The sequence below is a fragment of the Mus pahari genome, chromosome 5 (genome assembly GCF_900095145.1).
Source record: "Mus pahari chromosome 5, PAHARI_EIJ_v1.1, whole genome shotgun sequence".
Classification (NCBI taxonomy): Eukaryota; Metazoa; Chordata; class Mammalia; order Rodentia; family Muridae; genus Mus; species Mus pahari.
Window position 1 is genome coordinate 32,377,350 of NC_034594.1, and position 13,487 is coordinate 32,390,836.

A 13,487-nucleotide genomic window follows, 5' to 3' on the forward strand; every position below is an offset into this window, starting at 1 on the left:
AAAAAAAAAAAGAAAATATTTGATCTTTGCTTTTCACAGACCTTTTTTGTAGAATGTACTAGTAGTGAAATGTTTGCTTAGTGTGATTAACATAGTGTTTCCTCTAACTCCTGTAAGTAGGGAAAAATATTGGACAGTCAGAAAGAGCATTCAATAGACTCTGGACATTTTCTTTTTAGACTCACCTCACATAGTTTCTTTTTTAACTGTCATGTTCCTTATGTTTTATTAATTTTTTTGGCCTTTCCCTACTCTCCTGAAGATTGTGAAGCATAGATAGTCATCTAACTGACCTATAGAGTTACCTTTTATTTTGAAAATAACAAATGCAGCCATTGGATGCTCCTACAGGTCTAACAAGTTAAAGGAGGCTTGTGGGCCACCAACTGATGTCAAGGTGAGAAGGAAATGAGCACTCTGCCCCTGATTGCATCCTGCACCTCTGATCTTCTGTTCTTCATTCTTTTAGGCATTCCCTTAAGTGTGGAGATTAGACCAAGGAGATTAGAAATGATCCAGTCTAGAAGGTCCCTGTGCCACAGCATCTATCCCCAATCTGTCGCCATTGGTGATATCAAAGTCACTTCTGAAACAGATCCTTGAGGACACCATTTCCCACAAGTCTTTTGCCCACTGCAGATTGCCTCCTCCCTCATCTACTTGGAACCTTAACAATGCAATTGCTGCCTTGCGGATCCACTATCTTTTTGCCCCTAAATACCAGTAGAGATTATACATATTTAAATCGGCGTTGTCACCAGTATTATGGAATGCATCACTTTTTCTTTTAGAGGGAAAGGTATCAATGGGATGATTTCTGATCATGGTAACAATACCATTCATATCAATATTTACTATTTTCTCTATCTTTTTTTTTAACCTCTATTTCTTCCATAAGGGAAGAGAATGAGTAGTGAATGACTAGCAGAAAGGTTCTGAATATCAAGAACTTTAACAATGAAAAGATTTAAAAAATCCTCAAACTTTTTCTCATACATGGGAAAGCATATCATCTCAACACATGTAATTTTATTATTCCTCCCCAAAATAAATATACATATTTAGAAACTCAGTGTCATTAGAAAGAAACATCCATGCACTCTAAAATTTATATTATATACCTATGGATAAATATTATATGCTTTTCATATATTATTGTTATGCATATGTTTACAAATACTATTGCTATTCATATGTTTCTACAAGTAGGCCTGGAGGAAGTCTGAAGAATTTACTGTGATAATTGGCAGATGCCTTTGCTTACTCAGTTCTCTGGGGGACTTGCTAATGTCACAAACTTCATAAATTTAGGAGAATGTGTCTATATAATATAAATACTTTTGATAATGTATGAACTTGACCGTCTGTGACTTGTAGACATTATATTGTACTATGTACCAAGGCTAGTATTAAAAACTGTCGTCTTTAAAATGTCAATGTCATAATTTATGTTGTAAATGTGTGGTATATTTTATCTTAACTACTGGAGAATATAACATTTCATACACCAAACTAAGCAACACATTGAAGTTTTTTTTTCCCTAATAAATCTGTTTCAGAGGAACTAGCCTACAAAAAAACTCCTCATCTTTCAATTTTCTTGGATGGGGTAGATTCACCACCTGGCAATTAACTAAGAGGGGAAAAAAAACTTGTTCACAAGGGATTTGTGGAATTATCTAACTAAAAGAAAAAATATGGTTGTTAGCATATAATATCCCTTATTTTCTTTAAAATCTATGTTGGAAAGTTGCAGAAAGTATTCAGCTATTAAAATCACTGGCTGTTCTCTGAGAGGACCAGGGTTTGATTGGCAGGACCCACATGGCAGCTTAAAACAATCTATAAATCCAATTTTTTGATGCCTCCTGCAGGAACTGGACATATATGATATACAAACATATGTGCAGACAAAACACCCAAACATACAAAAGTAAGTAAGTAAATAAATAAAATTTAAATCTATGTTTATTTTTGCTACATCTACACATCCTTAAATATAACAATACAGCTTGTAATTGTGCATAAGAACTGGGCCACTCATTTTCACAGCTGTTCACTGTTGATATTCTGAGTCTGCATTTCTCTTGAATGCTTCTGGACATAGACACATTTCTTTTATTTAACAGAAACCATTTTAAAATGTCCCCTATTTTACTAATACTCCCTTAGTGCTGGCTGTTACTAAACCAATTCTGTGAGCGTGGGATGGTTGATGACCTGAAAACAAGCCATCCTTGTCTGACGGAAGTTATAATTTTGGAACCTATGAACAACTGCAGTAGGCCAACGGATGGTTAGACCTCATGGAATGTTGAAGCAACACATTCATAGTCCAAAAAGTTATGGGACTGAAGAAGTGGCTCTTCAGGTACGCAGATTTGCTGATCTTACATGGGATGCTCATTCCGTCCCCAACACCCACAAAAAGCCCACAACTGTCTGTAATTTCACTTCTAAGGGATCTTATGTGCTCCACAGGAACCAGGCAGTCATGCGGTACACATACATACGTACATACATACATACATACATACAGGCAAACCCTCATACACATAAAAACTAAATCTTTAAAAAAAAACAGTATACAGAAAAAAACTAATAAATAATAATAAATAAATCTTAAAAAAAAAGAATAACTGTTAAAATGCTTTCGTGGGATGATGTCATGAAATATAGTTGATAGTAAACCAATCAATGAAATAAAAACTCTCTTACAAGTCAAGTTGTAATGAAGGTACCAAAAAGATACAGGGAAGAGTTTGGGAAGCCAGATGTGTTTCCTCTGGCATACTGGACATGCTTCAAATTGAATTTTGGATTCAAGTCTAATTATGTCATATTTTCACATAGGTCCCTCTAAAGTGGTTTCTCAGGCCTTTGGTAATCTCCCAAGGAAGGGGAAATAGAATATATAGTTATGGAGTGATAGTAAGAGGGTGGGTTAAATGGGGATGAGTAGGGAAGAGGGGTAAGGGAAGGAGTATAGGAAGGAACAAGCAACACTAGGGCCATTGTAAGGGCCATAAGGAAACAGACTGCTGTCGAAGAAGCTTAAAGAGTTACCAAATAATGGGGGAAATAACGCTCCAACTAGACTTCTCTTCACCAAGTGAAACATCCACTGCCAGAAATGGGTCAAATCTTACTGAGTCATTGGACCAAGGGGCTCCTTGGAAACCCTCAAGTAGCTTAGGGTATTCTCAAGGTTACTACTGCCTGCTCTTAAGATGGTAAAGCCCTATTTCTGGGAAGAAATCTAAAAGAAACCAGACAAACCACTTTCTTATATCGTTTGAGCACAGAAAACTCAAGCTGGTGCCTAACTACAGCCTCTGCCCCTGCTGATCAGTTTCCATAGTACCAGAAGGAAGTTACTCATTACCTGAGGAGAAAGGACACTGCCAACCCAGCTACAAACCCTGAGATCTACAATGATGACATACCTACAGATATGCTAGTGCAATAGTGACACAAATGTGGAAATAACCAACCCCACTCTGCCTGGCCTTGAAGCACACTCCAAGAGATGCAGTGCTGCAGTACACTTGAGCACATGGTGAACCTCAGCATTCTATAATGGAAAAAGTCTTTTTCTAGTTGTGAAGTGGCTCAGCCTTAGCACATACCTTCAACCCCTCTGACTGGAATATAGACATGCTCTTAGTGCACACCTTTAATCACAAACAATGAAGGTAAAATTAGTTTGTGGAAGGAAGCATCCATGTTAGAAAGTGACGTCTAATTGAGTGGAAGACAAAGTGACAAAGCAGAGACAGATTTGACAGAATAGGATGTGCCCAACTCTCAAGAAGAGAGAAGAAAGAGGGGGCACTAAAGAGAGCAGTGCAGAGAGAAAAACGAAAAGGGAGGCAGTTTTACTGGGATAGCAGTAGACAGATTGTAGAGAGAGAACAAGCTAGACCCAGGTGAAGACAGAACAAGCCAGAGAATGAGAAGGAGCCAGAAGATTAGAACAGATAGTTTGAGGCCAAGCAGAGCAATTTGTAAGACACGCAGAGAAGCCAGGTTGAATACGTCGTCGGCATGGAGAGGAGTTTTGAGCCAGAACAGCTGAGTTGAATTAGCCAGCCAGAGATCAGAAAACTAGAAGGGATGAGCTTACTCAGCATGAAGTCGCGGGTGCTGAAAACATTCTAGGCCTAGATTAGATTGTATGGAGGCTAGAAACTCCCAGAACTAGGCCCAAGTTAGCAGATTAAGGTAGTAAGCCTGAGACAACAATTATCCCCGGAGAATAAAAGCTATTTTTACAATACAACCTATGTCTGACACTTAGATGGCCAAGAACAGGGCTGACACACACACGAACTCACAGAGACTGTGGCAGCGAGCACAGGGCAGGGCTGACACACACATGAACTCACAGAGACTGTGGCAGCGAGCACAGGACCTGCACAGGTTCAAAGAAGATGGGGTCCCAGTGCTGAGAAGGGAACATGAGTTCCCATCCCTAACCAAGAAGCTATCTTCAAGCTACATTCACTTGCAAATGAAAGCTTAGTTTTCTTCAGTGGAGTCTCACTGAATATATAAACCACACTTCAGGGTAGGCCTGACCCCCAACAGGAGATAGCCCAATACAAACTCAATGGTGCTTCTGTAGACTTTCTTGTCTCATACTGCTGTGTTTGGGCAATTTGTATCCTACTGGTCTTTTATGTATTAGGGATTTTGATTTGTGTTTCTATGGGTTTTGGTTTTGTGTGTATGTGTTTGTTTTGCCTTTTCTTTCTCTATTCTGATTTGTTGGCCTGTTTTCTTTCTTTCTTTCTTTCTTTCTTTTTTTTTTTTTTTTTTTGGTTTTTCGAGACAGGGTTTCTCTGTGTAGCCTTGGCTGTCCTGGAACTCACTCTGAAGAACAGGCTGGCCTCGAACTCAGAAATCCGCCTGCCTCTGCCTCCCAAGTGCTGGGATTAAAGGCGTGTTCCACCACGCCTGGCTGTTGGCCTGTTTTCTAAGGCATGGAGTTGGGTGGGTGGGGAGGTGGAGAGGATCTGTGGGGAATTAGGGGAGAAGAAATCATGATCATAGTATATTGTAAGAAAGAAATGTTTTCAATTAAAAAAAAGGGGAAAAGCATTTCCACAGATTAACAACTTTGGCTGTAGACGCTCATTTTACTGTAGGTACAGAATGAGGACACAGAGCCAGGTTTCATTACTTAAGCCTAACAACGCACCTCTAAAACCTCAGGCCTCATCAGGCTGCCTCGCTGCACATGTAGAGTAAGAGAATGGCAGTTCAGTTAGGGGAAGAGCTGTTGAGCCTTGTGACATGAGCGGAGGGTATATGGTATCTTTTGCAAATGTATACACAGCTCTGCACTGTTGCTGGTGGCCACTGAGTCAAGGCCTGTTTTCAAAACACACTGGGATACACCTCTCTCGGTGTGAGGAGAGCAAGAGGCCTTAAGCTGTGTCATCTCAGTCCCTTATGTGAGTGTACATTGAACTTTGTACAGGTGGCCTATCATCTGTGCACTCTGTATACCAGGTCCCTACAGTCAGCAGAGAAGAGAACTGTCTCCTGAGAGGTTTCAGCTCCTTCAGTCCCTTCTCTAACTCCTCCATTGGGCACCCTGTGCTCAGTCCAATACTTGGCTGTGAGCATCTGCTTCTTTGTCAGGCTCAGACAGAGCCTCTCAGGAGACAGCTGTATCAGGCTCCTGTCAGCAAGCACTTGTTGGCATCTACAATAAATAGTCTCTGGGATTGGTGACTGTACATGGGATGGATCCCCAAGTGGGGCTGTCTCTGGATGGCTTTTCCTTCAGTCTCTGCTCCACACTTTGCCTCTGTATTTCCTCCTGTTGGTATTTTATTCCCTCTTCTAAGAAGGACCAAAGCACCCACACTTTGGTCTTCCTTCTTCTTGAGCTTCATGTGGTCGGTGAATTGTATCTTGGTTCTTCCGAGCCTTTGGGCTAATATCTACTTATTAGTGAGTGCATACCGTGTGCTCTTTTGTGATTGGGTCTCCTGACTCAGGATGATACTTTCTAGTTCTATCCATTTGCCTAAGAATTTCATGAAGTCATTGTTTTTAATNGCGGAGTAGTACTCCATTGTGTAAATGTACCACATTTTCTGTATCCATTCCTCTGTTGAAGGACATCTGGCTTCTTTCCAGCTTCTGGCTATTATAAATAAGGTTTTCTCCTTTTCTCTTTGCTTTGTATACCCACTGCTTTCGTCTTGGCTCCTCCTCTTCCTCCTCCCCTCACCTAGTTACGCCCCTAGCCAGGCCCCGCCCCACCTTGACCCGGTTCCTGGCCCCGCCCAGACCCTGTCTGGTGTGGCCCTGCCCACTGCTCTTGCTGACTTCCTCACTGCTCCTGCTTTGCCCCGCCCCGCCCCGCCCCACCCCGCCCCACCCCGCCCCGCCCGTGAGCGTAGCGCAGCGGAAGTACAGGCGTTGGGCCGCTCTGGCCCTCCGGAGGACTCGTCGTCAGTGACCCCGGCTCTCGGCACTCGTCGGCTGTGGGCGGGGTTGTGGGCGGGGTTGTGGGCCGGTCTAACTACTAGAGCTGGTCGAGCCGCTCCGCTCTGCTTCTTCGGCACTGGGTTTTTAGGCCATGGGGCAGCCTTACGCGTGGCGGCTCCTGTCGAGGTGAGTGGGTGAGCCAGGCAGAACTAAGGGCCGGCTCTCTCGGGGGAAAAGGCTCACAAGTGTCCCCGCAGGCCTCGCAGATCTAGTCGCCTTTGTATGGCAGCCTTCTGCTTCGCTGGCCCGCGGCCGCAGCGGCTTGCGTCCTCTGACTTTGCTCTTTTTTTTTTTTTTTTTTTTTTTTTTTTTGCAACAGCACCTTCATTTTCGGATCTCTAACTTCTGTTAGGCCTTGACGTCCCACGACTTTCTGCCCCCTCCGTTTGTCTCCTATTTAGTTTCTTTCTTGGAACTGGGCGCTATGTGGGGACGTGCCACCTGATTTACTGTGTAGGGTATTTTTTTCTCAAGTCACACGACAGCTTGTGTACCTGGGCTCCGGGTAAGGAACTTGATTAGTTCAGCAGTAGTAGCAGCGTGGGCAAGTGGAACTCACAGAATATTGTTGTGGCCATTTAGCATGGCTTGACAGGAGCATAAGTGCAGATATTAACTTTCTAAGAGTGTCTCTCACTGCAGTCGGACCTTGGCAGAAGGAAATGTGGTAGCATCCATTTTAGGAGCTTTGGTTTGTGTAATTCCTTTCCCCAGAGTACCATACGCAAAAACTTCAATTTCCCCCTCTGTGGAACGCTTCTTCAGTGAAGTACTTTTTGGGGGATGAAATGTGTGCTGTTAGACATGTGTGCAGTCTAGGAGCATCTCAGCCGTGGAGCGCACCCTTGTTCCCACTGCACGTTTCTTATGCCTTACAGTCTGTTGTGGAAGGTTCCTGCAAGGGCATAGAATGTTTCTTAGTTCTGAATGAGTAGTTACCATTGGAGCTAGGGGGATGGCTCCGCGCTTTTAAGAGCCTATACTGCTCTTAAAAAACTGGCTGAGAGGACAAAGTTCTGCTTCCTTTGTGGCTCATAACTATCTTGAACTCCGTCTCCAAGGAATCTGATAGTTTCTTCTGGATTCACCGGACACCTATACTTACATGGGCATACATATATACATAGTTAAAAACACATCTTAAGCCGTGCATGGTGGTGCACACATGCCTTGAATCCAGAGGCAGGGATTTCTGAGTTCAGGGCCAGCCTGGTCTATAGAGTGAGTTCTAGGACAGCCAGGGCTACACAGAGAAACCCTGTCTTGAAAAACAAAACAAAACAAAACATCTTAAAAAGAATAGTGCCTTTTCAGCAGAAAGCACCACCATTGTATCCAATGATTTGATTCTCAGGTATTTTTGTTACACATAAAAGTTACCTTGCTTCTCTTTTTTCTTTGGTGAATACTAGCATCTGCTCACATAATCATTGTTGTTGCTTTTTGATGATGGTGAATTCTAAATTATTTGGGAACCATGCAGGAGAGGCACGTATATTAACAAAGTTAATCTCATCTTGAAAGATTCTGTCATTACTGTGGTTCAGCTTGTCCCTATTTCACTCCACATTTCAACATGTAAACTGCCAGGACCAAATTGGACAGTACTGTTCTGAGGTCTTCCTTTCCTGGATCCAGTCCTGGGATGGATAGTACCATAGCAAAAGGGATTGGAGCCAAGGTCATGCAGTCAAGAGGAGCGGATTCCACAAACGTGGAGGGAGATCTGAGACTTTCTGGAAGGAAAGGGGCTGTTGTGCCTTGGTTGATGTGATTGGGTAATGCCATTGAACTTAGCCTTCCTTTGTTCCTCTGGTATTGTCCTGTGTTCCTACCACTGCAGTGCCAGTTTAGTCCTTGGGTGGTTTTCTCCTTCTCAACATAATTTCTTTAAAAAGAGAACTTTCAAATGTATTGTATAGTTGATTATTCTGAGTCCTATGCTGAATGCTTCAATTGCACTTCAAATGTGTGCAATTATGTGACAACTAGATCTCTAAATGATCTCTATCACTCATTTTTGTCTTTTGGATAAGCCAACTAAGCTATGAGTTTCATTGTGGCAGTTCTGTACACACTGTTTCTATTGTTGGTTCTACCCCCACTCTACTCTCCTGGCTGGTCAGTGTGCTGGTCTGCCCTCCTCCACTCCCTAGCTCTTCTGCTTCATGGCACTTTGGTCTTTTACTGTCATTCCCTCCCTACCATCCTGTAGCCTTCCCTTAAGAGACCCTTTTCCCCTTTTCTGCTCTCATGGTCCTGTTTTAGCTTAATGATCTCTCTCTCTCTCTCTCTCTCTCTCTCTCTCTCTCTCTCTCTCTCTCTCTCTTCCACAAACATGCTGTATTTGTCTGAGCCTGGAATACATTGCTTAACATAGTGTGCTGACTAGTTTTTATGTCAATTGATACTAGCTGGAATCATCTCAGAAGAGGGAATCTCAGTTCAGAAAATGCCACCATACGATGGGGCTTTAGGTAATCCTGTAGGGCATTTTCTTAACTAGTGATTTACATGGGAGGTCCTGGCTCTTTATGGATGGTGACATCCCTGTCCAGATGGTCTAGGGTGTTAGAAGAAAGCAGGCTGAATAAGCCATGGCCAGCATGCCCATAAGCAGCACCCCTACCTGGCCCGTTCATCAGCTCTTGCCTCCAGGTTCCTGCTTTCCTGCAAATGTCATGGCTTTCCTGCTCTAGATTTCTGTAGTGCCCGTGTGCCACCGTCTCCTTTATCTGATTTATTGAGGCTGTCTAGGCTGCTTCCATTTGTTTGCTGTTGTGAGTGATGCAGCAGGAAACAAGCACCTAAGCACCGTTTCTGACGTTAGCTATTTCTCCCACCTCCCAAACCTTACCTCTTCTTGTAGACTCAAACGTATATAGCACCCTCAATTTAGCACTTGTACATTTTGCAGACACTGGATGGCTTACTTTCTTCTTCCAGCTCAAGTGAGTCCTGGATGTGAGTGCTACATAAATGTTACTGAGTTTTACTTCAGTCCCTGCTCTCATTGGCTTGGAAGCTCTCCTAAGGGCCTTCCTGGTAATGGAATGAAATACAAGCTTACCAGGCTGGATCTCAGGGATTTGAATCTAAGTTTCCTTTATGGGTAAAATAATCTGTTGTAGCTACAGGAAGCACTGTGCTGGGCACTGGTTATGCTGTAGGCAGTGTGGGCCAGGTATTCTTACCAATCCTTAAGTAAATACTTAAAACCAGTTGAATTTAGTTACTGACCTTGATAAGTATTTTAAAGAAAAAAAAATTACAGATTGTGTAAAGCCAGCTTTAGATAAAGAAGGCTATCTAACTCTGTAAAAAGATTGCTGTTAAGCAATATACCTGCTGCCCTCTGCCTACCTACATTGTTTGGCTCTTGCTGCTTGCTGCCTCTGTCCTTCATGTCTGGTTGGACATCTGTGCAATCTTTGAGGCTTACTATGCATTCTTAGATTTCTGTGCCAGGAGACACAAACCCAAACAGACCAAGCAGAAACATTTAGTGATGGTCACTGCATGATAGCAGTGGGGACCGGGAGAGGACTGCTGGGTGAACGAGAAGGCTCTTTGTCTTAGAGACAGCTTCTCAGCTCTGGCATTGATGCTGTTGGTAAAATGTAGACCTGCTGTTCCTGCAACTGTCAGAGTGTCTTTTAAAAATTTTGTACCTCTGTTGGAAAATGGCAGCTTAGGCAAAGTCTCTTGATTTAAACAAAATGTTTGTTGTTATAAAATAAATGTCGCCAGGCGTGGTGGCACACACCTTTAATCCCAGCACTCGGGAGGCAGAGGCAGGCGGATTTCTGAGTTCGAGACCAGCCTGGTCTACAAAGAGAGTTCCAGGACAGCCTGGGCTACACAGAGAAACCCTGTCTCGAAAACCCAAAATAAATAAATAAAATGTTGACTAAATAGGAACAAAGTAATAACAAAAGACACTCACAAACAGGGCATAAGTTCTTCTTAGCATTCATTGTGAGCTACAGTGTTTGTATTTATCTCTTACAGATGGGTACAGGTTCTGGCACCTCTGGTGGTCTGTGCCTGTCACCTCCTGATGTGTCCTCAAGTCCTCACCTCTCTGTTAAGCTTCAGGGTCTTTTCTTCATTTGTTATTGAATGTTTCTGCTTTATGTCACAGCATATGCAACCTAAAAATCAAATTCATATTCATTGTATAGAGCAGCCAGTGTCCTTTTAAGGAGTTTGCACTCTCCTTCCTATTCTTGCCTAAAGTCCTCTTTGTTTCCAGTTTTCACTTTACAACCCAGCAAACCAAGTGGCTGTTCTCGTCCTGTTCACCCGGGTTGCTTATTTGCCTTTTGACCTATTCACCCTGAGGGCTGCTGGCACAGTCTCCTGTCACCTGATATTGCTTGAACACTTTCAAATATAGCTGTGTGATTTTGTAAACTTATATTTGCTTTATTGGATAATTTGTAAAGAAGTTTCTGACATTTTTATTCTTCTAAGATTGTTGTGTTTTATTTTTGTTATTGTTTGTTTGAGACAGAGCCTCTCTGTAACTCTGTAGACTGGGTTGGCCTTGAACCTGCCTCTGCCTCCCCAGTGCTGGAACTGAAGCCATGCACCTTAGTGTGTATTGTACAAGTTCCATGTCCTGCCTTCAGTTTCTTCTATAGAAGACTCTGGTGGACTCTGGTGGAGCAAAAATACTCTGCATTTTGAGCCAGGTTCCAGTGTACACATGGTTCTTATCTAGGCCACAGTTGAAAAACTAATTTCATGCTGGGCGTGGTGGTGTGGTGGTACACTCCGGAGGCAGAGGCAGGCAGATTTCTGAGTTCGAGGCCAGCCTGGTCTACAAAGTGAGTTCCAGGACAGCCAGGGCTAAACAGAGAAATCCTGTCTCGAAAAACCAAAAACCAAACCAAACCAAAACAAAACAAACTAATTTCACATTGCCTGCAGGGATTGCATAGGCTTGATGATAACTGAACAAAGACTTCTGAACTTCCTAAGATGTGTGGAACCTTCCCCTGTCTCCCAAGGGCAGCTTTGGAGGTAGCAGAAAAGTGAGAGATGATTAAGCTTGGAATTATTTGTAGCTTGAACTCTCAAATATCATACTTTGTCTTTGTTGTAATAGGGATTGAACCAAATGCTGTATCATTGAGCTACATCCCAAGCCCCAAGATCAGTTTTTAAATAATAGTTTACTATGCATGGCACTAAATGGAAACAATATGATTAGTACAGACAATGGCAGAGGATTTAGTTACACTTGGCTTTTCTTCCCTTGTCTCGTCTGTCTGGTACATTTGAGCTTTACCTAGTGCTTTGCACTTGGGTGTGGTAGCTGTCTTATTCTGCTGCCAGCAGAACTGTATCTCAAATTAAACTGGCATTTGAAGTTAGGCCCATGTTTTTCATGCCCGCATGTGTCTCAGGTAGTGGTTAAATTGTTACTTGAGTTTTCCAGTCTTGCAGCACCCTCTGTAGCTTTGAGTTGGCATATAGGCACTCGCCTTATTAAGGACTCCAGAATATTTTGGACAACTTGCTTGTACTTTGTAGTAGTCATTTTGTGGCACTTTAAACAAAATCCCCATGCCTGTGCCTCACCTCCGTAATTTAAACTTAACTGGGGTTGTTATGATCAGGGTTTTGGAATATTTGCTGGATTCTTCAGTAGATTCTAGTGTACCCACATGGGGGACAGAGGGATCCTTAGCAGATTCTGGTGTACACACACGGGACATTGGGGTTTTCAGTAGATTCTAGTGTACCCACACAGGGGACAGAGGAATCCTTAGCAGATTCTGGTGTACACACATGGGACATTGGGGTTTTCAGTAGATTCTAGTGTGCACACACGGGGACACTGGGCTCTTTAGCAGATTCCAGTGCACACACACAGGGGACACTTGTCTTCAGCAGGTTCTAGCTTACAGATGCATGGGAAACACTGGGGTCTTCAGCAGAGTGTATTGTATTGCGTCCTTACCAAATTAGGAAAATTATAGATTCCAAATTCTCATACACAAAATATATAATCAAAATGTAAATTAACATTTCATAGACTTTGATTTGTAAAATATATTCAGATTACAGAAAATTAAGTGGAAATTTTGTGCAAAAAAATTCAATAAATATCTAATAGCATGTACAGTGATATACAGATTATTTTGAACACATCTCCACTATTCATTCCTCTCTCCTCCTAAATCTCTGACCACTGTTTATCTTTGTGTGAATTTCAGAATTCTGCCATTTTCAAAATATCCTACAGTTGAAATCTCAGTGTTAGTCTTTTCAGTTTAACTTTCTAGAAGAAAACATTATTTAATTTTCATTCTAACATTTGTGGGATGTTCGTGTCAGTAGCTCATTTCTTTTTATGGCTTATATTCTTGTATGGATTTATTTAAGGACACCGTGGTTATGCCTGTGTTTTGGATTTATACATGAAGCTAATAAAATCCGTGTATAAGTTTTCAAGTTTTCTTGTAAGTGTCAGGCTCATTTAAATCAAACTCAAAGTAGGATGATTGGATTATATAGTATTATAGAGAGCTATCCTCAAGTATAACAACCATCATCTTCACACACACACACACACACACACACACACACACACGCCCACGCCCACGCCCACGCCCACGCCCACGGTGCATCCCAAACCCAGGGTTGTTGACTGTTGACAATCTGTAGAGAGTTTGAGAGACTTAGTAAACCCTCACTGAGAATCCAGCCTCTCCCTCTTGCCCCTCCCAGCCTTTTGTCTGTAATTCTGTGCTAATTGCACATGACCTTATAGTCTTGGAAGGTGACAGAGTATATATAGATCATGGAAGGCTAACAGAAGCAGGAACATCATCTATGCAACTGTGGGAAAGTTGACAAATTTGCTGGAACAAAACATTCTGGTGGCATGACTGCTTAAAGTTACTCACACTTAAGCACTCTGTAAGTAACCCTCATACATGCTCTGTAAGTAACCCCTCATACACGCT

General features: G+C 42.5%; 1 protein-coding gene across 1 annotated transcript in view; it reads left to right on the forward strand.

Moving 5' to 3' along the window:
* The first annotated feature begins 6,527 nt into the window (after positions 1 to 6,527).
* Hibch (3-hydroxyisobutyryl-CoA hydrolase) overlaps positions 6,528 to 13,487 on the forward strand; it is a 68,042-nt gene continuing 61,082 nt past the window's right edge. Inside the window, exon 1 of the mRNA XM_021198718.1 lies at positions 6,528 to 6,633. Within this exon, the coding sequence (XP_021054377.1) occupies positions 6,599 to 6,633 (35 nt within the window). The 5' untranslated portion in view covers positions 6,528 to 6,598. The remainder of the gene's footprint in view (positions 6,634 to 13,487) is intronic.